This window comes from Mercenaria mercenaria, unplaced genomic scaffold (assembly GCF_021730395.1).
Source record: "Mercenaria mercenaria strain notata unplaced genomic scaffold, MADL_Memer_1 contig_3335, whole genome shotgun sequence".
Classification (NCBI taxonomy): domain Eukaryota; kingdom Metazoa; phylum Mollusca; class Bivalvia; order Venerida; family Veneridae; genus Mercenaria; species Mercenaria mercenaria.
This window is the reverse complement of record NW_026461462.1, coordinates 23,515-48,594: the sequence shown is the minus strand read 5'-3', so window position 1 is coordinate 48,594 and position 25,080 is coordinate 23,515. Positions and strand designations below refer to the sequence as shown.

The 25,080-nt window shown below is 32.7% G+C and overlaps 1 protein-coding gene across 1 annotated transcript; it reads left to right on the top strand.

Annotated features, from left to right (window-relative positions):
• Positions 1-1,066: 1,066 nt before the first annotated feature.
• LOC128552970 (uncharacterized) lies at positions 1,067-21,449 on the top strand. The gene is made up of 12 exons (XM_053534064.1): positions 1,067-1,145; positions 1,839-1,973; positions 2,423-2,554; positions 7,890-8,061; positions 9,005-9,027; positions 9,365-9,397; positions 10,622-10,797; positions 12,974-13,082; positions 14,053-14,165; positions 14,588-14,696; positions 18,348-18,434; positions 18,696-21,449. Exons 1-12 carry the CDS (start codon positions 1,067-1,069, stop codon positions 18,698-18,700), a joined length of 1,173 nt encoding a protein of 390 aa, XP_053390039.1. The 3' UTR covers positions 18,701-21,449.
• The last annotated feature ends 3,631 nt before the right edge of the window (positions 21,450-25,080 follow it).

Genomic DNA, 25,080 nt, shown 5'->3' with positions numbered 1-25,080 from the left:
CTGTCCTCTGTATATTAGGTTTGAGTTATTGCTTATGTGTAGATTAGTATACCTTTCGAGGATTTCCGTTATTTTTGCACTCAGTGGGTTTGCTTTCGAGTTCAAGAATTGTTCCTTACGTGGAAGTGGAAGTGATACCACTATTGGTTTATCTTAAAAGCAAGAGTTCGTGACTTTGATGAGGTTTTCCTTTTCCGATAAAATAGACCTAAAATCAGCTGCAGTTCTGTTTGATTAATAAATAGATATGAGTTATTATACTGGAACAACTTAACGTGTCATTATATATTACTGTGACATTTTTCTTGAGCATATTGAAAGGTAAATTTTCAAATTGCCTCTCAATAAAATGAAATAAGATGATATTTCATTTGCATACCTATCAAAATGTTTTCTTTCGACATAAAATCTGTGCCGGAATAACTCTACTAGATAGTAAAGAAATGATTAGTTGTTTGAGATCATCTGAACAGAAATTTGTTGACTGTGATCGCTCACCGTTCCTCGTCCGTTGCACCTACCTCTCCTTTTTTCTTCCAACAAAATCTCCGCTTAGGCCTTTGATGGAGTTGATTAAAGTTGGCAGAAATATTCTTTGTACAGTTTTTTAACAGAATTGGTAAAAATCTTTCCAAGTAAAATACTGGTTATCCTGGAAAGTGGAAGCAAAATCTTCAAAAATATTCTTTTGCGAAACTATCGACCAGATACGCATTGGGTCTGTACTAAAAGTTTGCAAATTATTTCTATTTGTCAATGAAAAAAAAAAAAACAAAAAACAAAACAAACGCAACAACAAAAAACAAAGAGTGGCAGCTTTGGGGCTTCCTTATTTTTTCTTTTTTCTCAAAAATATTTCCAGAAACTGATGGCCCGATTTAAAATCACATATTGTTTCTTGAGTGACCTCAACCAGGATTGTATAAAGTATTCAGATTCGTCAGAAAACAGGACCAATAGAAAATGTATTTACATTTCCTTATATGTATATATAGGGAACATAAAAAGGAATTTTGTGAAAAACTACTCGATCAATTTTAAAATACGTTCACACAAATTTCCGTACATGACTTTTACAAAGGATGTTCGAATTATTCCAATTTGCCAAAACAAATGGCCACCAGAGGGTGTGGTCATGTTTCCATGTATGTATAAAGTGGAAACTTTCAAACATGTTCTTGTCAGAAACTGCTGAGCTTAATTAAAAAATGACATACATACCGATGCGTCAAAAACATGACCTTTATAGTAGAAATTTAATCTTCTTGTCAGAAACCAATTCGTTGTGCCTGTATGTTAAAACAATACCGTTCAAATGTTTCCTTGGAGACCCATTATCAAGGGCGTTCCAACCCATATACCATATTGCATGTGAATTCCAGAAATATATTAACAACTTTGCTTCATTGTCAAAATAGTTTATGTTTATAGTAGTTTGAAGGCGTTCCATTTCGTACTTTGTGAATTTTAATCAAACTGCAGGGTATAAAAAAAAACACAATTGTTTTTTTTTTCATACTCAGTAGACAGATCATTCTCCTTTTCAGCTTTAGTGGAGCGACCTGTGGAGTTTCCACTGTTTCTTTTTTACAGATGCACCGACTAACCTCAGAAGGAGAAAATGAAATTTCATACAAATGAATATAGTTCCATTCTTAATGAATTGTCCTGTAAAGTAAATCATTCACAGTCGTAGTAAGATAATATTATTTTACTGTTTCTGTGACAAAGTTAAGTCATAGGAATGCAAATAAACGGCACCTGTATTTTATACATGTAAGCCAAAATACACGAGAAAGGACACTTTAACATTGTTATCTTTTATTCATTTTTTCCAGATAACCCAGTAATCACAATTTCAGGACAGAGAAATGGAGTTGTCTATCTTGGTGATGACGTATTGCTTACCTGTAAAGTAGACAGCACTTCTCCTTCAACCCTGGCGTGGCACAACCAAACTGATCTAATCAAAGGTATGTTCATTTTGTTAACCTGAAAAAGTTTTGATTTTTATCATTCAAGTAATATGTGTTGATAAATAAAATTGTGTTGTAGGGTAAATAATATACATTTATACGCTTATTAAATAACTTGCCTTTCAATTGTCAAAACTATTCCCAAAGGTCTGAAGGAAGCCATTCAATAAGTATTTTATTACATGATATCAAAATAATTTTTCATGGTTCTTTCATCAAGTTTTAACTTTAAATAACCCTACAAATTTAGTTTTGCACTATTGACCAATCATCTGCACAAAATATAAACCGTCGAGTTATATAAGGAAAATGTAAAAGAACTTAACAGAACATTTTCCATGGGAGATGGAGGCCTCTGATGGAAGTATGAGGTTCTGTTAGAGACAAAATAATCATAACTTTTTAAGATTGAAGCATAATATTTATTAACACTTTGTATCATGAAGAAACACACGGAACAAACAGTTTGGACCTTCATATAGCCAATATATCGCTTAACCATTCTCGGATTTACACCTGCACGGCACATAATAACATCGGTGGAACCAAGACAAGAAGTGTATCCCTGACAGTGAAAGGTATTTAGATGAATAATGTTATCTCTTCTTGTTGATAGTCAGTGTTCACTTTCTTTTTAGGATTCAGAAGAACAAAATCAGCATTAATTTTGTTTCTTTATTTGAAGTTTAAAGGCTGCGAATATCTCTTATTTATACTAAGTATATGTTACAGGCATTTTCTAAATTTAGGTATTTTGTATGATGTCTAAAATTTAAGGCATTTTACAAAATGACTAAAGTTGTTGGTCATTATGTAAATTGCCTAAAAATATTAAGGTATTTTGTACAATGCCTAGAAAATCAATGGCCAATTTAAGATATTGCCTGATAATACTCCGGCAATTTGTTAAATTTTGTTAGATTGACTGTCATTATAGTAAGGCTTATTAATTGGTATCGATAGTATGTATGCCCCTTTTCATATCGATTATAAGATTTTAATCCTCGTTAATGACCTTTGTATACCTGCTGGTCATTGAGTGAGATGTTTTCAGGGCAGATTTCCCCTTACATGTGCATAATGTAAAATCACATTTACTGTTAAATAATAAATTATACTGTAGTTTCTCATTCTGACATGTTCAGTGCTAAACAAAATGGCACAGGCACAGATTGGCATGTCTAATGAACAAAAGTTTACAATTAATTTATTTAAAAACATAGAGAAAAATAACAAGAGTGTTGTATGGCCTAGGCCGAAATACGATGAAGCTGTAGCAAAACTTCTCACCGGAAAGAAAACTTGTGCATCGGATTATTATCACAGTCAAAAGTAAGTACGCTACTATTTTGTATTTGCCTAAATAAGTGTAAGAGTAAGCTTTGAAAAGTGTTTTATATCTAATCACGTTCAATAAATACCTCCTTTGCCCCTACTGTCTGTTTGTCTGTTTGTCTGTCTGTCAATACCTTCATCATTCTATGCGTCTGTCAACATGTCTGCTCTAACATCTGCTAAAGGACAGTAATTCTTTCAGTCACTTGGTCAAATGTAAAGGAATAAGTGTGTTTGTGGATGACCGCATTAGTCATTTGGTTCAATGAAAAGTAATTAGTATGTGTAGCTTATCAAATGTATTTTATCTTCAGGTTTGATGTTCTTCAATGTGGAGACATACAACGGCTTGTGAAGAAGAAAAAGCAGGAATCCGATCCAGTTTTGTATTACGTCTGTGCCGAAGACATGTATAGCATCATACAAAAAGCACATATAATTACTGGACATGGTGGACGTGATAAAATGCTGAAAGAACTGGCAAAAACATGCAAACATACTAGAGATGTCATAGGCCTTTTCAAGGAATTATGTGAAGAGTGTCAACTTAAAAAGAGAAAACTTGCCAGCAAAGGACTTGTCATTAAGCCTATTTTGAGCAAAGACTTTAACAGTAGAGGTCAGGTTGATCTTGTTGACATGCAGTCATTAAAACAGGGCGAATACAAATTCATTATGCATTATCAAGACCATCTCACGAAGTTCTCAGTTCTTCGAGCTTTAACATCGAAGCGTGCTGCAGAAGTTGCGTTTCAGTTACTTGACATATTTCTATTGATAGGTGCTCCAAATATTCTCCAGTCTGACAATGGACGCTTCAGTTATTTCAGAACTAAAGGATCTCTGGCCAGATAGTTGTATTGTTCATAGTAAACCACGCCATCCACAGACACAAGGAAGTGTTGAACGTGCAAATGCCGATATCAAAGACATGCTTGTAGTTTGGATGCGAGAAAATCAAAGTAAGTCCTGGACTATTGGATTGAAGTTTGTTCAGTTTATGAAAAACAACAGTTATCATTCCGGAATTAAACGCAGTCCATACAAAGCTATGTTTGGTTGTGATGCCAAAATGGGTTTAACCACATCGTCACTTCCGAATGATATTCTGTCTTCACTGGAAAGCGAAGAAGATCTTCAGGCACAGCTTGACGAATCTCAGCCAGAGTCTTGCACTAGCTCTCAGACAGAATCAGAGTGTGAAGGAGAGACTGAGTTGCATACAACTGACGATGAAGCACAAATCGAAATTCATGCAGAGAATGAACTTGTATGCGCAGTATGCAGTAAGTCAAGTGATGGTGCGCATAAGTGTTCGATGTGTCACAATACTGTTCATGCTATTTGTGGAACCATTAACGGTGACGAAGGTTACGGTTCTTCAGTTGTTTGTCAACTTTGCGCTGCTGAGCAAATTATTTTATCTGAAAGATCAGTAGCTGCAATTTCACTTGAACAGCAGTCTAATAGAATGCTTAAAATGTCAGAAAAAATCTTATCAGACGTTGAAATTGGCACAAATGTTCTAATTCCAATACCTTCAGTCGATCGCGGTAAGGGTGATCCAAAGAATGTGATGGCTATAATTCTATCAAAATCTGAAACAGGTTATAAACTTGGTACGAAAGAAGGTCAATTGATTGGAAAATATACTAGGAATCAATTTGATATCGCTGATAGTATGTTTTTGACGCCTACATCTGTGAATATGCACAATGAAATTTCTCTGAGACAGGCTGTTAAGTCCGGTTCATTATGCGATGGACAAGGCTTTGCTAAATGTGGATGTAGTACAAATATAAAGTCTCGGTGTAACACTAAACGGTGTTTATGTCGGAAGTCAGGACAGCTTTGTAACAGCAGGTGTCATCCTAATTTGTCATGTAAAAATAAGTGACTCTTTAAAAGCAGTATCCAAAGGTCGAGAAATGTGTGTAAATAAACACTTTTGTTTAATAAACTGTGTTATTTCTATTTTATCTCAATTAGGTAATTTACAAAATGCCTACAAATATTTTTAGGCATTCTGCAAAATGCCTTGAAAATTTAGTCATTTTGTAAAATGACTAAAACTTGCAGTCATTTTACAAAATGCCTAAAAGTTTCAGGCATTATACAAAATGCCTAAATTTAGAAAATGCCGGTAACATATACATATCATAAAATTTGTTATGACTTTACATCTTTATAATATAAGATAATTAAAATAGGACACGAATGTAGCAAGGTTTGTCAAAAAAGTGATAATTTCAGTTTTAATGAATTGACTCCATGTGGCTCCCGAGGTATCAAAGCTTATCTAAATGCTTAAACATTCTATTTGCTCTGAAGATATTGTCGGTTCAGGAATTCAAAACGCTGATTCAGAATATTTCATTTTGATAATGATTAGTTTGCTTTTTAAATTATGTTTGGGATATTGTTTAATCATACACTTTAAATTCGTCCATCCCAAATATACGCTTTAAACACGCCCATATATTTCATCCCAAATGAAAACTACAAAAAGCGCAAAGCAAATCAGACATAGTCTTCAAATTATGCATCATGTTATGAAGATTAAATTATAGTGATTTGATGATAATGTTTTTGTACCTTCCTAATAGTCAATACGTTATGTTCCTTGTTTTTATAAATAAAATGCTCAAAATTGGATTTATTTACTAGTATTTATGACTTCATTCATTTAGCCGAACGTTTTTTTCCCATAACGAACCACTGTTTGTCGCACTTTTGAAGTCACTCGTATGCCATTAGATATCTGTCTTTTTACTGACGACAAATAACAATGATTACATTAATGCAAAGGGTTATCATTTAGGTGCTATATAGAAAGAAGAGTTTGCACATTGCTTTCTCCATCATGTTCATTATTATAAAGAATCAAATGTTGCACAATTTTGAAGTCACTAGTGTAAGTCTTTGCATATGTAGATTATTCAAATTGTGGCGGTTGTTGTTGCAGTTTTTCCAACCATGCATATGCGTTGTGCATGGGCAACGTCTGTTAAAATAAAGGTACCTCAGTATAAATGTGATCACTAATGTGGTCAACCTGTCAGGCCAGTAGATTTCACGGAATTCGGAATTCAATATTATGTTAACCGTAATCGAAGGAATTAAGTTAGGCCAGAAAATTTTATCGTTTGAGATCGTTTGAGATCTTAATTTGGTATATTAAGAAAATTAAGCTGTATACCTATGTATGTGAATATTTTTTTATCCTTTTAATAGTTTTTTGAATAATTTTGATTTGTAACTGCATTTGCAGACAAATCATTCCCGTAAATGGACTCAATAAGTTAAATTTTTGATGTGTAAGAATATGTAATTAACTTAGAAGTAGTTACACAAATGCAATATAAAAGATTTAACCACTGTCGGTACTAGTAAATGAAACATTATTGTTATACATCAAAGATTACATTGATGTCCGTTGGTAGAACCACAAACAGATAGAAAACTAGATGGGTGCCACTCTCCACATTAAAGAATACGACTCTTGGTAACGTTTAAACATAAAATGGAATTATCAATGATTCGATGTTAGGGACCTTAACCTTAGAGGCCCGCAAGATGAATGAAATGATACTTGTAAATATAATCTAAAAGAATACCCTTTGGAAAGATACAACATATCCAAGCAAAATAATAGCAGACTCGATATGACTGAGCCTGCTCATGAGAGGTTACCAAAAGGGCAACACCTCCCTCGCATCCACCAACCACACCCCATAGCGCCGAGAGTGCTTTCTTTTAAACATGTTTACAATAATTATTCATGTGTGATATGTTTCTTATACTCATAGTGTTGTTAAGAGGGGCATGTCATGAAAGAGAAGTATTTTATATATATTTGTCATATTTGTATAACCACCATATACAACACCATTTTTGGGGCATAACCTATTACATAGATATAACTAAAATATATAATTGATTGGAGAAAAAACACCATTCACTATATGAAACCATAAAGGGCAACACCTCCCTCGCATCCACCAACCACACCCAGTAAAACTGATAGTACTTACTTAAAAACATATTTACAATAATTATTCATGTGTAATATGTTTCTTATACTCATGGTGTGGTTCAGGGGGCATGTCATAATAAAAAGTATTTTCAAATGTATTTGTCATACCTTATAACTACTATAGGCATCACCATTTTTGGGGCATAACCTATTACATAGATGTAACTAAAATACCTAATTGATCGGAGAAAAGACACCATTCACTATCTGAAACAATACAAGTCAAAATACTATTCTATATATTATATACATCAGAAGCCCTCGTTGATTAAAATCACTGACTCCGATTCACTTTGACCTTTCTACGATGAATTCAGCTCCCAGCTGAGGCTGTGGGACTCATCTGAGGAAACTTAGTATCGGCTTGCTGAAAATTAGAGATTCTACTCAGATACTCACTCATTTCTCAGTTAGTAGGGTACTTGGTGTCTTCATCAATATCTAAAGCTGCAAATTCGCCGTATGAACTATACTGTGTTTGCAGGAAAATCCAGTTACATTGCAAATTAATTTTCTCCTGTTTATGTTTTGAAATGTTTCAGAGAAAACATTTTCTAAGGCAGTGACAGGGTCTAGTAGTATATCCACAGTAGTACCAGTTGTTGTTTGCTGTACAGTTGTAGTGGTTGCAGCAGTCATAGTCATTGTAGTGTTTGTCACTTATCTCAAGAGGCGACAGAATGCACAAGTGGAAATCAAAGAAACAAAACAAAGGCAAGAAGAAAGAAAATGTTCTTGTGTATTCATTACATTTTTGTAATACTCGGAAAATAGTTAAGAGAAGAACTCTATAAGACTTGTCGTTCGTTCTAATCCTTTCCATCAACTGTACTTGTAATGTTAGTATGTAAATATAAATTTTGTATATTGTTGGGAATAAATATGCTTAAACCAAAATGATTAAAATCACATTTATTGAAGATATCTACAAAATAAATCTTTCGAGACGAGATAATAATTAAATTCATCAGCTTTTTAGAGTATTTTTACAATAATCTTATTGAGGTATTTATACCGCGTATGTTATTACCTGTTTATCGTCATACAGTCGTGATTCTTTTTAGGACAGTTTTGTATAAAATGATTAAAAAGCAAAATTTATGGCAAAACGAATAAAATGTTTACCTGTAAATGTTAGCAAACAAAAACACTCCAGTGAACATAGTCTAAAGGTTTTAAAGTAACAAAAACACTCCAGTGAACATAGTCTAAAGGTTTTAAAAATAAAGAAATCACTCCAATGAATCCGTATTTTTTTCTTCTTCAAAAATTAAATCCATTATCAGTTTCAAGAGACTTCCGATGCATAAGTCAGGGCCTTGTATTCAATCTATAAGGGATATTCAAGTTTTCATTTTCATGAATACATGTTTTAATTTCATCAAGTGTTATTCAGAGGGTAGAATACAACAATCATTTACGTTTTAAATTACAGGCAGAAACAAAATATTTCCTTCACGCCGCTGTTATGTCTTATTTTTAATCAATATAAAAATATTACTATGAAAGTGTTACACATATCTCAGCCACAATTCATACACATTGGAATCGCGAGCCACACGCATTTCAAACCTGAAGTTCAATGATTTATTTTAAGGTTGTTTACCCTCGGCAAATTGTAACAAAATGTAGTCTTCTTTTAATATTTCATTTTCAGGAGTTCAGATCCTGGAAGAAATGGTAAGAAAAAAGTATCGAGTAATTTGTATTATGCCTATTATATATGCATGCTTTCAGAATGACAAAATCTTTAAAGATGATTCGTATGTATTGCAAAGTACGCATTCTCCTATATAAGGGGAATAATAAAATGAGGGACACCCAAAGCATTTATTACTAATATATTTTATATATATTTGCTGTCTAGAAATAATTTTTGTTTTCAAACTTCTAGTTTAAATGTATTCAGTCTCATTTAAGCAACTTTTGTATGACATTTTTTTTCTCACTTTTTATATAAAATTTATTAGAAATTTATTTAAGAAACAAAAAGAAAATCTATTTTTACATTGGATAGGAAATGGTATGTTTCAACAATCTGAACCAACAGGCAAGTTTTTATACTGTTTGTAGCTTCAGAACTCAATTACTTTAATTCTAACTTGGTCGCAACGAAGATGGGCAAAGGGAGGTAATAATAATTTTGCAAAATTGCATTTCTAATGGAGTTCGGCTAAATATGTAATTATTACTGTAAATCTTAACAAGAATTACACAACTGTTCTTATATCTATACATTTCCTTAAACTAAGTATGCTCATCAAATAAATACTTCTATTAGAAAAATCAAATTTTAAGAATACGTGCAGTGAAAATCTAACACGTAGTAAGCACTCATAGCCAATAAATAAGTGAAAGTAACCAGGTTTTAAAGTTGTGAACATAGCCATTTCTTGCCACTGACCTGATTAACTAGCTTTTAAATAGCTTGACTTTGTCCTGTGGATTATTACAATCATGCACAATGTTTACGTTCGTGTCAGAGACTATACTCAAAGAGATTGTAGAGGTCCAAATGGATTTTTTCTTTTAAAAATTATCAACATTGTACACAGTCTTATATGTGATGTCACTAAGTATGTTATATTAAGTTGCTATAAGCGTAATTATCAGTTAGTAAGAGACTGTTTGAATTTTGACTGACACACGCTACGGCGTCCGTGCACTATATGGGTTAATAGGATACAAGTATATGCAGAGGCAATAATTAACAAATTTTATGCACGGGGGCGGGGTAGGGGGGAATTAGTTACTACAAGTGATATCATTTCATTCTAGTCAAGTAGCATATAATATATTCGTCGACATGCTACGATTTTGCTAATAATATTCTATTCATGTTAGAGAAAATCATCTCCATACCTATGCATTATAGATACATAGTTCTTTTTATGATCGTGGAATGGCGAATAAAACTTCTTTTCTATTTTTGATAGTCTGTTTCGTCTGTTTAGTAGCTTTTCTTTTGTTTGCTATTTTTTTCTAAAAGTGGTAACTTATAAATTATAGCATAGAAACATATGCTTAGTATCTTACGGATTTTGGAGACAGTTCTGATTATTTTGTTACATAATTTAATTCAGGGAAGGGCCGTCATTAATGCTGGAAAAACTTGTGACTCAACCCATTTGCTGTTCACTTCAATCAACTTGTCATGTTCGTATTAATTGTAATGTGTTATGTGTATTCTTGTGCATTATATGCCAAACATTTTATGAGCAATAAAATGTGATTAAATCAATTTATTTAAATGCTTTCCAAATTCATCTCGTAGATACTAACGATGATAACAAGGCATCAGCGAAACATGAAGATGGAGCCAGTGGTCAACGAGAGTATGAAAGTATAGATCCGGTTGAAAGAGAAGAAACAAATGAAAGAGAAGAAACAAATGAAAGAGAAGAAACAAAGGTCTATTCAGAACTGGATTATGATGATGTCAATGTAAATGTAATAAACGATTTTTTAAACTATTTTGTTATATGTTTGAAGTTTTCAAGGTATCTGATGTCATTGTCTTTTTTTAAGTTTATCACTTATGTCAGGATTCTTAACACTTACAAAAACACTGGCGGTTACGTTAGAAAATGGGTTTTAAACTTATTTTGTAAGATTATTTTATTATATCATCAGTTTATTATAAACATATTTAATATTTTACACCCTGAAGTACATATGATATGGCTTATCGTTTTACCCCTAACGTTTTCAATTCAATTCAAATTTATTCCGATATAAGATCATAAGACATGATATATAACTTATACGGTAAAAATACATGTACACAGTTATCAATATTTTTAAAATGCTTTGATTAAAATTTTATAAAAATCATTAAAACGATATGCTAATTAATGCAGGAAAGATTACGTCAAGTATATTTTATAATTTATGACATAGAACAAAGATTTGATCTAAACGCCTGGGATGACCCATTAAAGTAAAACTAATCATTTATTTCCAATAGGGTCCCAGTTTTTCGGCGAATGCCGTTATAAGAACGAATTCGTGACCTTGAATGACCCATGCCACGTGACTTCAGTTTGCAAATCAAACTACTTGATAACGCATTATAGACAATTTATCAAAATGAAAGGTTTATGCAACACTCTGCCTGACTGGACGAGAGTGTCAATTTGTTTCACTCTGCTGATTGTGCTACGCTGAGTGAAATGTAGACAAAGCGAGCGTTTATCCTAAACGACGCTGTTCACAGTTTTAAAGCTAACTTTCGTTCAGTATATTTAGCAAGAATATTGATATATCTCAAACTGATAAGTAAGTTTAATAAATATGATAAAAACCTGTTCAAATACCAACATATATCAAATTAAAGAGGAGCTGAATACGGTCTGCGTATCACATGAATAAGGGTGTGATAAGAGTCTTCTATGTAGAGAAGTGCTTTTTAAAAGATTTTCCTTGTTACAATTGTCCTCGGTATATGAAAAGGTTTCTTGCTTTTGTGACTTATTCAGATTACATATTAAAATGAGTACTTGTTTGCTTTGATATATTTGTTATAAATTATTTAACTGACTTATTATATATGAATATTTTTCTTTAGTATTGTATGAAATCTGTTTTATTATGTATATGCTATATAATGACTGAATCTCATTACATTGAAATGAAGGTACGCTGCATACAGTTTATCCACGTGATATGTCTACGGTCGAACTTCGCTTATGAAACAGAAATATTGAAATAATTACACTTGTATGTGTCCCTTGACCTTCACTTTTTTATAGGTGTGACGTAATTGTCCAAAGATTCATGAATAGCGAATATGCATTTGTTAAAGCGGGATCAGTTGGCCTATTTCAGGGTCCGCTAAAGCTAAAAGTAAAAAAATCATTTAATTGATTTTTTCTCATGTATTCTCATCAAACTTGATTTGTAGCATCTTTGTTAGGCCCGCAGCCAACTTTGTTCAGTTGGGACATTTGACCCCTTTTAGGGGCTGCTAGAGCTAAAACTAGAAATGCCTTTAGACAGCGTCTCATGAACAGCTTGATGGATCTTTGTCATACTTGGTCTGGAGCATCATTATAAGGTCCTCTTCCAAATTTATTTATATAGGAACTTGGGCCCTATTAGGGACCACCATAGCTAAAAGCAGATATGCCTTTCTTCGCATTAACCACTAAAATGTAATGGATTTTTATCAAACTTAGTGTGTAACAATATCGTAAGGTCTCCTGCTATTTTGTTACAAATGGGGATAGGGACCAATTTAGCTAAAAATATAAACACTTTTAATGACCTCTTCTCATGAACCGCTTGATGAATCTTCATCAAACTACTGCTGTAATTATTCGTCTTAGGATAAACGAAACAAAATTGCAACCCTACGAAACCTTTGTGAAAAATTAAAAGAGAACCATTTAAATTGTTAAAGTGCGGTGTTTAGTTTTGCAATTTGAAAATGTTAGATGAAAGATGAATGTTAGATGAAAATTTCATAAAATTATTTCCTTATTACAACTCGCCGACCATCTTTTTTAAAGATATTTCTTGTTCCTCTCTATGCCAGAGTCAGAACTTTTCATTACTTCAAATGGTTATTCTCTAGATTTAAGACATTTTTCATTCCAATAACGGCATTACATGTGATTATTTGCAGCTAAATACCGGAGCGGGAACCAAGTTTGTACGTGCAAAACTAGATGTTAAGCAAGCCTCAGACAATAATGACAAAAGCCGTTCGAAAGTACCCCTGCAACCAAGCAACGGTAACTATAAAATAGTTAATAAAGATTCAAACGCTTGAGTCAGACTTTCTTCGAATCCTGCTCGAAACAGAATTATCTCTTAAATTCTTTAGAAAACAGTTATGACAAATTAGGATAGTCAAATACAGGGTGGGGTTTTCGTTATACGGCTGTTAACCGTTATTCGTTTCCTTAGATTGATAACTTTACAATCAAAACCATGTAAAAAGCGGATTATTTCTACAAAAGCGATAGAGTACAAAAGTATTTATCATATTTTGTAACATTTCATTTGAAATTCGCAAATGAAACAAACAATCAAGTATGCCTTTTGAGGCTTTTGCAAAGAACGTTCATATTGTGTAACATTTAACTATAAACGATACACGGTGTTATATTCTATTGTGTGGTTATATATAACAAGGATGTTTTTTAAACCAGTCATTCTGATTTTGCACAACAAAAGTTGTGTTTTGCTCTGTCTAGACATTGGTCAATTGTATACATTGACTGTGGTTGCATATTATACAGTCGAGTGTCCTGATAATTCGGAATCCATTTATATGCTTTTGAGAAGTTGGCGCAGTTTTTTCCTAAATCTTTCTTACACTGTTTCACGTAAGCATCGTGAAAATAAATTGAGGAGAAGACATTTATTTCATTCGATTTCAACTTTGATTTAAAAACATTAACAACTCATCACAAATTATAAGCAAACTGTGTTCAGATATACCTATCAATTTAAGATAAGAAATGTTTCCTTGAAAATAAGAAGGAGTTTAATATATGTGTCTGATATTGTACCTGGTTATGTTTTAAAGTCTTTCTTCAGTGCGAGAAAATGTTTATTTGGGCAATGTGTACCTTGAAAATGTGATGAGGTCTATGAATGATTGATTTTCTTAATGTATTAGTCATTTAGTAGGTTCATCTTGATTAAACACGTTTGTTGGTTATCCATTTATTTAAAGATTTGTTCTAATTCATTTAGTGACTGTCTATGTAAATACGGATCAACAACAGTACGAGAGTGTAGTACCAACAACAGATAGGGAGGAGACGCATACCTATTCAAAATTAGGCGGTGATGACGGGAAAACAAACGTAAGATAAACATTTAAAATTAAACACTTAAAATAAGAAACTTGAGTGAATATTTACGTTATTTCTTCATACGACAAAATATTTGTTTTAGTTTCCTTCTGTTCAAACATTTTTTAGAAAAAAAAGGAAACCATAAAATATCTGAGTAACGACAGAGAACGTTCATCCAGATATGGCTTAAATTTAAGGATACTGCACTTCGTACTTTGTTAAAATACATATATTATATTGCTTTATGTTTTATTTACAGTCAAATTGTTTAGGTCTTCTTTCGGTCTCCTAAAATTACCATGTCCTCTACAACCTTAAACGTGATGGTGAACTTCAGTTAAGGATTGTTCATAAGTTGTAGCCTTGATGTTCCTTAGTGTATTCGTTTAACAAAGAAACATAATCATTGTATCACATTTTGTATATTAAAGTTGCAGTCCCAAGGAGATGTCAGCCTTGTGCTTGCCGAACTTGATCTTAAGCGAAATTCAGACAATGCTGTCAGGAAACCTTTACTGGTACGGGATGAGCCAAATAATGGTAATAGATCTTTGCTGGTTTTAGATAAGACCATTATTTTTTAAAACGCCATAGAAGAAATATTTATTTCAAAGATTTAGTTTAAAGAAAATCAACATATTTGTGATGTACATGGGCATCTTGTTCTTGATAGGAGAATCGTTTGAAAATGAAAAGCAGTTGTTTGGATGTTGTGTACTAAATTTTAATTCTGGGTAAAATGAAAGAATTCTTTCTTGTTTATATCCTATGATCACCAGGCGCCCAAAAATAAATGTAGGAGTGCAGGAAGGTTACATTGAAAAATAGTAAAACGAATAATTGTGTCGGAATTTACGACGAATCGACGCAAAAACATATTATATCAGCGATGTAGAATAGTAGGATGGCGATGGTAGGATGTTGGATGGTACGAGTGCGACAGTAGGACAATACTGTGATAGCACAGTAATAGTAGGATGATATGATGAAATATAGCTATCCTGCGATCTTAACATCACCCTCAATGTTGTTGTAATTTCGCTAAATAATAATGTCAAATTATTGTTACACGTTCAGTAGCAGATGTGCTTTAATGATGTACGAAATGCTTTGATAATAAAGTTCAAGAATAACTTTGGAAATATGAAATTACCATGTTTTTTTCTATAGACGGATTCGTCCGAGTCAGCTGCATTAATTTTTCTTTCCTTTTTTACGAAAACACGTTTATTTGTAAATGCCTAAGTATTGGGTAAGGAAACATATTGATGTATTATTGTCTTCTTTGATACGTATTGGAAAGAGAAAGAACAGTACCGAGTGGACTAAGGTCAAGTCTTAGTCACCATCCGAGGTAATAGGTCAACATTCGGTAAGATTCTCAAAATATCGTTTAAGGCTGTCCAAATGTGCACGGGTTAAAGAACGGCATAATTGAAGACATGCTTGCTTGTCCTAGGGATGAGACAGCGTAGCAGGAAATGTTATTTTACCATGACGGGAAATAAACCTAAAAAGGCGCATGAATATAGGCAATTATGTTAAACGTCTCCCGTAGTAATTTAGTGCGTTGAAGGGATAGTAGGAAAGAACGGAAATATGATGATAGGATGGTTAAATGCCGTTAGTAGTACACCGATAGCAGAATTGCAGTATTGCAATGGAAGGCTGTCAGGATGGTAGAATAATATATTGAATTCCTTGTCCTTCATAGGGTACTTAAAGATGTTTTTCACAATTATTTCTAGCGGACAGAATTTTTTGTAACTTTGCATATTTATAGATTGATGTATAACAAGTTAAAATAAAAAAATAAAAATAGTAGGTACCCGTGCTTCTTTTTTCAATATTCAAAGTTTATTAAGAACACCAAATCGGTATTTTTGTCTGAAGAAACAGTACATACATGTCATAATAAAACTACTGCAAACAATTATTTATTCGAAGTTTCACTCTGATGTTACTGTTTATGCATCCGAATTTATAACACCACTATAACTATGCATAAAATATCAACATATAGATATATTAACTCAGAAAAATTACTCTTGACAGATGTTGAAAGTATCTGAAACTGAGAAAAACACGAAGTATTTCTTAATGATATGAAGAATCTAGCGGACAGAATTTTTCCATATTTTATATTATGTAAGCTAGAACTAAGACAAAAAAATCTAAACCAAAAAAATAATATCAACCCGTGCTTGTTTTCAAGAAAAATTAAAAAATAGTCACTCCACCCACAAAAGTATTTTTTCATTACCCCACCCACCTAAAAATTATGAACATTTTTTTTCTTACAAAACAAATTGCACAATGTTATTATCAGTTCCTTAACCACTATTCTTACTCACATGCGGAATAATGCTCCTTTAAGGTTGCATGCCTCTATGTCAAATACTTTTTGAGATACATGCTACACAAGCTTTCACATCCCATTTACGTATATATTTGACCACGTCAAGGGACATAAATCTGTTTTTATTGAGTGAAACCTCAAATAAAAGCACTGGTGCACAACTTCGCATGCTGAATTTAATTCGTGTGTGGTTTCATGACTCTTGGCGCATATAATTTTGAGGTACATGCGACACAAATGTTTAGACCCTTTATGTACAATTTGACTATCAAGGGCCATAACTCTGGTCTTACTAGGTGACAGACGGGATGGGGCACAAAACGTATAACAACATTTTTAGGAAGTCACATTTAAACTTGAAGGAGATATATCTACGTTAAGATTTTCTGGAATTTTATTTGACTTGGAGTCGGCTGCATCATTACTGGACGAAATAGTTTACTTTCAAATTGGCTGTCCACAATGTATTCGATTCGAGCACTTCCTACAACTACTCCTCCAATAAAGCACCATCATTTTTAAAGGTAAAATATGGATGCACGACCTATATTGTCAGTACATACGATATATTTTGCGAGAGTGCGCTACATATCCGACAATTATGCACTTTCGGCGGCGAATTCTGAACTTTACAGTGGATATCGCTTGCTGCGCGATTGAGCTGCGCACAAAATATTGTGATGAACTCCTTTAAGTAAAACAAATAGAACTTCTATAACACTTCTAAACATTACCCGGTTTGGTGATTGTTAAAACAAAGCAATATTTCCAGATGATTCAAGACTTTTTTCTGACAATACACAGTTTATGCTCAAACTCATGCATGTTTTATGTTTAATGTTCTATTGCATAAAATTATACTGTCCCAAATTCATTTTATGCAATGGTAAGTATCATTAAAACCTTTCATACGAACCTACAAAACTGAAAATTTCTGAGTGGAAAGTGTCATTATTCTGACTAAATGCAATAAAGGGACATGCTTGACTTACTTTGTAATATTATGATTATAAACTTAATATGATTAAGTTGAAACGTAATGGTTTGATTATACAATGTATTACGATTACATTTGGTAGGAATTATCAATGTCTAGTGAAGTTTCTTCATTTTATGTATATCACAATCTAATTGATTTAAGTTCAGTGATTAGAAAATACAATTCTATCCCTTCCAGATAGTTCCCTTACATTGAACTAAATTTATTATTAACATCTCAGTATTTGTGGTATACAAATTCCTTTCAGTTTTGGTTAAAACACCTTAAAGCTTGATCAGATTCGCATAATATCAGGATAATTTAGTTGACAGACAATTTTAAATGCAATTCAATGTTAATATATATAATCTGTGTTTTCCAACAGGGAAGTTATGTCTATTTTTCTCGACGCTTTGAAATTCAGAAATACAGAAGTTCAATAAAAATTGTTGAGATATTAAAAACATTTAGATAAATTATCTAAGTTTAACTTAACATATTTCATTTATTTCGTGATACCATGCATACTCGTATGCACCGGACCTTTTTAAAGAAATAAGTAAAAACTGATGATTTTGTTTCCCGGACGGAAAATAAGTTACTATACTTAATACGTGTATAAGGTTTCCCATTCGGGAAGTAGGAAACACAATCAATTGATTTCCCGCCCCTACTGACCTGGGCATTTGCTATCTTTACATTTTATCTGCTCTTAAATGATTAGTTTATTTTTTTTGAAATGTTTGAAGTTGATGCAACTATTTCAATCTTTATTTATTTCTATCAATCGTCTTTGTATCACGCGTTTAACCTCAAATGATACATGTTGCTGTTTTTATATTAAATCTTTTAGGGACTCACTACGTTAATGCAAAACAACCAGTTTATGAAGGGCTGGAACAAAAAGTGGACATGGAAGAAACCCATTATTCAAAACTAGGTACATTGTAGTTATTTTTTAGAAAATTATTTTTTAATGCGTTAATATGTTATCAATCTTTTATTTTGTATTACTTTGGAAGCCGAATTTCTAGATATTTGGATAAAGCAAATATACAGGATTTAATAACATATCAATATATCTTTTTAACACAGCAGTGACATTGGATATTAGGTAGACATTTATTTATTCTGTTGCTTTGTCCGAAAAAAAGACTTCAAATAGTCAAAACTACTAACAATTTTTAATTTTCAACTACAGATTGAGATGATAGTTGTTCTTGTGCATGCTGGATAACTGGTAATTGACGAGAAGTGAACAAGTTGTATGGAACAGTTGAATAAGTACAGATGTGAATACACAGAAGGCACTTTTTATAAAATATCATGGCTGGCCGTTGACAAACAGACAAAGTGGTACCAGAAAGAACATGTCTTGTTGTTGTTATTGTAGATATTCTTTGTTAATCAATTAATATCATTCATATATATTTCTTATTATTGCTCTTGTCTAGTGTTCAGATTTGTTTTATTTCTTTGTATATATTACCCTTAATAAAAAAATTATTCAGTTTCAGTTTATATATTAATGTATTGTTTTGTTTATGTTTAGCGAGAGAAGGACATTCTCTAACTTTGTCAAAATTTGTTGTTTGAACCTTTTGTTATTGTTTGTAGATGTATATAATTCCATTGAGCAAATTGAGCATATTTTAACATATAATATTATATAGGCCAACTAAATATAACCATGTGACTGGTCATCATTTTCTTTGCAGCTCTTAATCACAATGCGAACAATTTGAACCAGAATGATATTAGAACGCCTTTTCATCGTGTTCTCTCATTGTGTGTTCTCATATCATCGCCTCGTATTCTCGTGTCATTGCCTCGTCTCCTTATGGCATCGCAATATATGCTCATCCATCGCATTGTGTCCGCGTTTCATGGCTTCGTAATCCCGTGTCATCACCTCTTGTTCTCATGTCATCGCTTCATGTGCCATTATATCGTGTTCTCGTGTCATTATTTAGTGTTTTTTGCCATTGCATCGCGTTGTCGGATCTTGTTCTTGTGTCATCGCATTATATTCTCGTATCATCTCATCGTGCTGTCGTGTGATTGTGATATGTTTGTATGCCTTCTCTTTGTGTTCTCATGTCATCGGATCGTATTCTTACCCCTATCAATCGGAAGGCCAAGAATGCAAGCCAAAAAAGGCACTTACGAAAAACCTTAGTATTGTAACTGTTACAATGCGCATGAGGAGGATTTACGTAACCACATCAAAAAGTCATCATTGCACATGACAGTTATTCCGAATCTGCAGCAGATAATCTAATGAGCATTGATATATCCTTTCATTTTTACGATTTCTGTACGAAAACAATATATTTCCCATAACTTTAATTAAGCTTCAGTGTAAAAACTATGAAGTAGTAGAGTAAACATGTTCAGAATTATAATTGTGCAAAAGAAATGTTGAAATCTTCAAAGGATACAATTCGATTATAGGCCGCTTTATATGTTTCAACAAATATTTTCTGTATTTTTTTTATACTCTTATCTGAACAGTTGGTCATCGGATATTTTTATTCAAAATGTAGAAAATAGTAATGTAATTGTGTTATGAAGTACTTTTATTGTCTTCAATAAATACCATTTGAATTGATTTATGTTCATGTAAACTCATCTCTCATATTTCTATTTAAAACTATTTTTGAATAATTCATTACAATGCATGTTAATATACTAAGTAATAAGCAGTGAGACTTGAATATAACTTCGAGCATAAAATAACGCCACACCTCGTTTTGAAACAAAACTTTTTTAAAAGACTGTAGCTATATGTAGAATTTAATCATTTTAAACAAGTGTTTACAAACATTACGCTTATATCTAATTTACTTGGGAATTTTGGATGCAGTTTTAGAGTATTGTTAAGATTAAGCACCTCTCTTTTATTTCTGCATTGCTGTAGAATGATTCACTGGACTATATGTTTTTTTTTTCAGTTTTAATGCGTTTGCAGTTTTAAGTATTTCTGTGAAAGGCAGTGAATATAGAACTTATTTTGTTTCTGTTGGGTTTAACGTCACGCCGACACAATTATAGGTCATATGGCGAATTTCAGATTCCGATGGTGGAGGAAGACCTCGGATGTCTCTGTGTATGTGTCAGCACTTGAGGGCACCTGGGTAAAACCACCGACCATTCGTATGCCAGCTGGATTGCTTTCTCACTTGAGAAATTCAATGCCCTGAGCAAGGACTGAAGAAAAGAACACTCATTGACATACAGTGCTTGTATTATTGACAAACCAGGAATCTAGGTATCAGCAATATCAGGATCATTTAACCTTTTTAGACAGTCTCACGCGTAAAAATACGTATTCTTTATCATATAATTCTTTGTTTCAGTAAAGTGGCTGCCTGTGAAATAAAAATAAAAAATAAATTCGTGAAAATTTATGATAAAATGAACAAGAATGTGTAATCTTGGATTCAGAGCTCGTAGACTTTACCTGGTCGTTTGCACGCCTTGTGTGATCTTAGCCTGGCAAAATCTCCTTGTCTACAAAAGAACATCACAGATCAAATTACTGTTGTAAAGTAGATAGTCCTGTTGTTTCAAATGTGATACGTTTGGTAACAAAGTCAAATGTTTAAAAACAAAATACTGAATTAATTATAATGAAATGTTGATCAATTCAATTGCTTGTGAACTTAAGGATGTGCTTACCCATTATTCAGTTAATGCTTGTAAAAACATAACGAAATGTTGATTTTTACTGCATTCGTGTTTAAAAATTAGTTTTCATATCCTTCAAATATCAGTTCAACCTATCCGTTTTGCTAAACACGTGTATACATTCCCCCAGTAAACGTGCTTCAAGAGACATCGGAAACGTATGCAAATTATGAAGTGACATTATTTTATGCTTGGAGCCTTCACTTGTACATATTGGATTGTGTTGTATTGTAGTGTTTTGTATTACATAAGAATTCATATGTGATCTTGTTGTTGTTACTTTTTCTCACAAGGACTATTACGTAGTGACACGCTGGAAGCGAGCAGCGTAGTTGGAAGGTTTAATGAGAGTGTACTTTCCATGCTAGATAATTATATAACAATCATTCTGTAAATAAAATTATCGCTTCAGAAGCATTATTTTTTATGCAACCTCAGCATGATAAGTAACTAAACAAAACACAGCAACTAACGTGCATATACTCTTCTACTATACACACTACACATTACACGATTAAGATAAGTATCACAGTATTTAAGTACAATATCCGGAAGATTTGCGTTAATCAAAAAAAGAAAAAAAATAAATAAAAAAATAAAATAAATAAAAAACAACAAAAAACTCAAATAACGTAAATTGATCCTCTCATGAATTGATGCTGTAATAATTGTATCTCTATGTTATTACTTTGTTATGCAAAACTTATATAACTTTTAGCATCTTATGGAAAAGCCGGCGCGCCTTTTTACTTGTTAAATGCTTCTTGCAATGCAAAATGTTATTTACTATATGCGTAATGTCAAAATGTAAATTCTACCTGCTGAGTGTTTATTCGAACAAATAGCTTACATATTGTAGATCTAGAATGGCGTCCTGAGATTTTGTTTCGAATGCGGTGTATCAAAATTTGGACAAAAAGGAAACTGAATATATCGGTTGTAAAAATCAGGATTGGAAATGTACATCAGCTGGCAAGAATTAGTGGTGTAACAATCGGTACAGATGTATGTTAAGTAATTAGTTGGTATAAATAACTGACTTTGTAAATTAGTTTATTTAGTCGTTGTTCTTTTTTCAAAATAAATAAAATGTTAAATCATAATCATATTTCATAATTCTATTTCCACCAATTATAAAACACTGTCAGCTCGAAACACTATTCGTTTCATTAATATAATTTACTCACCATTAGAGTAAAAATACTCGTGATTCACGTGTAAGAAGATACCTTGGAATCCGCGTATCTGAAGTGGAAAAAAACATAGAAATAGCTGTTCACGGCAGGACTGGGACGATTACTCGGTTAATCGGATCCGTAATTCTATTTCAACCAATTATAAAACACTGTCAGCTCGAAACACTATTCGTTTCATTAATATAATTTACTCACCATTAGAGTAAAAATACTCGTGATTCACGTGTAAGAAGATACCTTGGAATCCGCGTATTTGAAGTGGAAACAAAACATAGAAATAGCTGTTCACGGGAAAGATCCAACGTGGATAATTTAATGTTTTAAATGTAAAATACCAATACAATTGCAAATACAGGCGTTGCCTTTCTGATTTAAAAGAAAACGATTAGCACGTGTTTGCTTATAGTGATATTGTTTAAGTAACCTTTGACTCTATTTATAGGGTAAAGGAGGTGTTATGACATAGCAATGTAGCAGTTTGGTATTTATGCATTTGTATTTTCTGGTAGATTTGGGCATATTTTTGCACGCAGTTATGTTGTATAAAGTTTGAAACATTGCTAGTCCATCAGGCGCTGTCAAGAGCATGATGACAAGTCATGCTTATTAATCAATTTGTAGGTACCGGTAATGGATAAAACACAGTGAACCAATTTTTCTAATGGTACAAACGAGTATAGATGGCGGAAATACAGATTTGTAAAGTGCATGAGAAGTCATGCTTATTAATCAATTTGAGGTACTGGTAATGGATAAAACACAGTGAACCAATTTTTCAAATGGTACAAACGAGTATAGACGGCGGAAATACAAATTTGAAAGGATTAGTGCACTTGTTATTAGGTTCGGTGTTTTCTTAGAAACCTAAGGCTCCTTGCATCTGTACAAGACTACTGGTATGTCAGAGATGCATTTTATTTATCAGTATAAACGGCTGTACCATAATTATTGACATTATTATCCGTATTTCACAGAATGAAATATTAGTGGGATGTGCCTGTTCGGTGTTATCTTTACATGGTTATTTTTCGTATATTTTATTTTTTGATATATGTTCTCCAATGCTGAATACTCAAATCCTTACAAATATATCAAAATATGAATAAAATGGAATAGTGGAAAAACATCATTTATTTACCTTCACACTTTTATGTGTTTTATTCAACCCAAAAATATCATTTATAAGGATGCAGATACATTGAATGCAGAATGATACAGATTTGCACATGATGCATCTGTGTTATAATATGCAAACGTGGGTTGAGGTAGTAAATTGAATATAATGACACCATAGCATTATTTGATACTGTTGTAATAGTTAAGAGTTTTCCTTTTGGCTTCCATGATAATATTTATACATGATAAGCATAAAAATAAGAAATACTAGTATTTAGTTACAACTAACAGATGAATATAATAAGCCAAAGCAATGTTAAATATCTATAAATTTTACTGAATTAATATGGTGAAGCTGTATTATACCTGTATTATCAGAATGTGTTTATGTGCGGAGAAAAAAAGGTTCATACGTTTTTGTGAGCTTTTAACAACATATTTTTCTATACACTTTCAAGGGAAATAATTTTTCGGAAGCTGTTTAAAAGTGAATGATGGATTGATGATCTTGGTGTTAAAGAGGTCACAGTGGAACTTAAGCTTTGCTAATACTTTTGTTTTATGATATTACCATTTCTTAAAAACTACAATTGTTTTAAAAAAGGCTTAGAAATTTTAAGTACAAAAAGGACATATAATAGCAACCAGTATCATATATGAAGCTACGAGGGATGTTCAGAAAATAACCGGAAAACGCTCTCATTTCTTCAAACATCCATTGAAATTGTCTATACAGTGAAAATATGTTCAAATAATATCTAAATATAATCTTTTCTTTGACAAATGATAAGTAAGTTCTGGTCTTCACGGCGACATCATGTAGCGTTTTCCGTTGATTTTTTTTATCCCTTTTCCTATTTTTCATTGTATTGAGTGAAACATTTCTTGCTACTTATTCATTTTCCAATCTACGTTTTAGTCCAGAGGTTTAATTAATAGATGAAGCCTTCGTGTTACTCTAATCACGTGGAATTTGAATGTAACACGATTAGAATATTAGGCAGGCACTTTATGTTCATTTTCTGAAAACAAGCTTTGTACAATTTCCAGTGATGATAAATTGTTATCAAGAAAAAAAGGACAATTACTATGATGTATCATGCATTTAGGAATTCGTAACGAAATCAACATTTGTTCGGTTAAATGGAAGATGTGGCCTATAGACTTCTACTAACGGTTTGCTTATAACAAGATGGCAATTCTTTTGTTAATATTGTTGGGATCGATCCCTCTACGGTAACATGCGATATACCGAATGAGTTACGTACTATCGAATTCCGGCACGTGCTCAGAGCGTCTGACTTCGGATTTTTTGTTTTTCCTTGTGCCTAATAAGCGTCCACATAACTTATCCGAACCGCAACGTCTTGCACATCAGTACAAATATGGACAGTGTTGTTTTTATCCCAAAATCTACTTTTAAATTGATAGGGAATCGATCCTGCGCGAAGCGACGAAAATCGGGATCGATCCTTCTACGGTAACATGCGATATACCGAATCACTGGCACCAGACCAAAAAGAAAATGCCTCTGTACATGTTATACCCTACCTGTAGGTATACTATAAGAACCATGGTCATGAG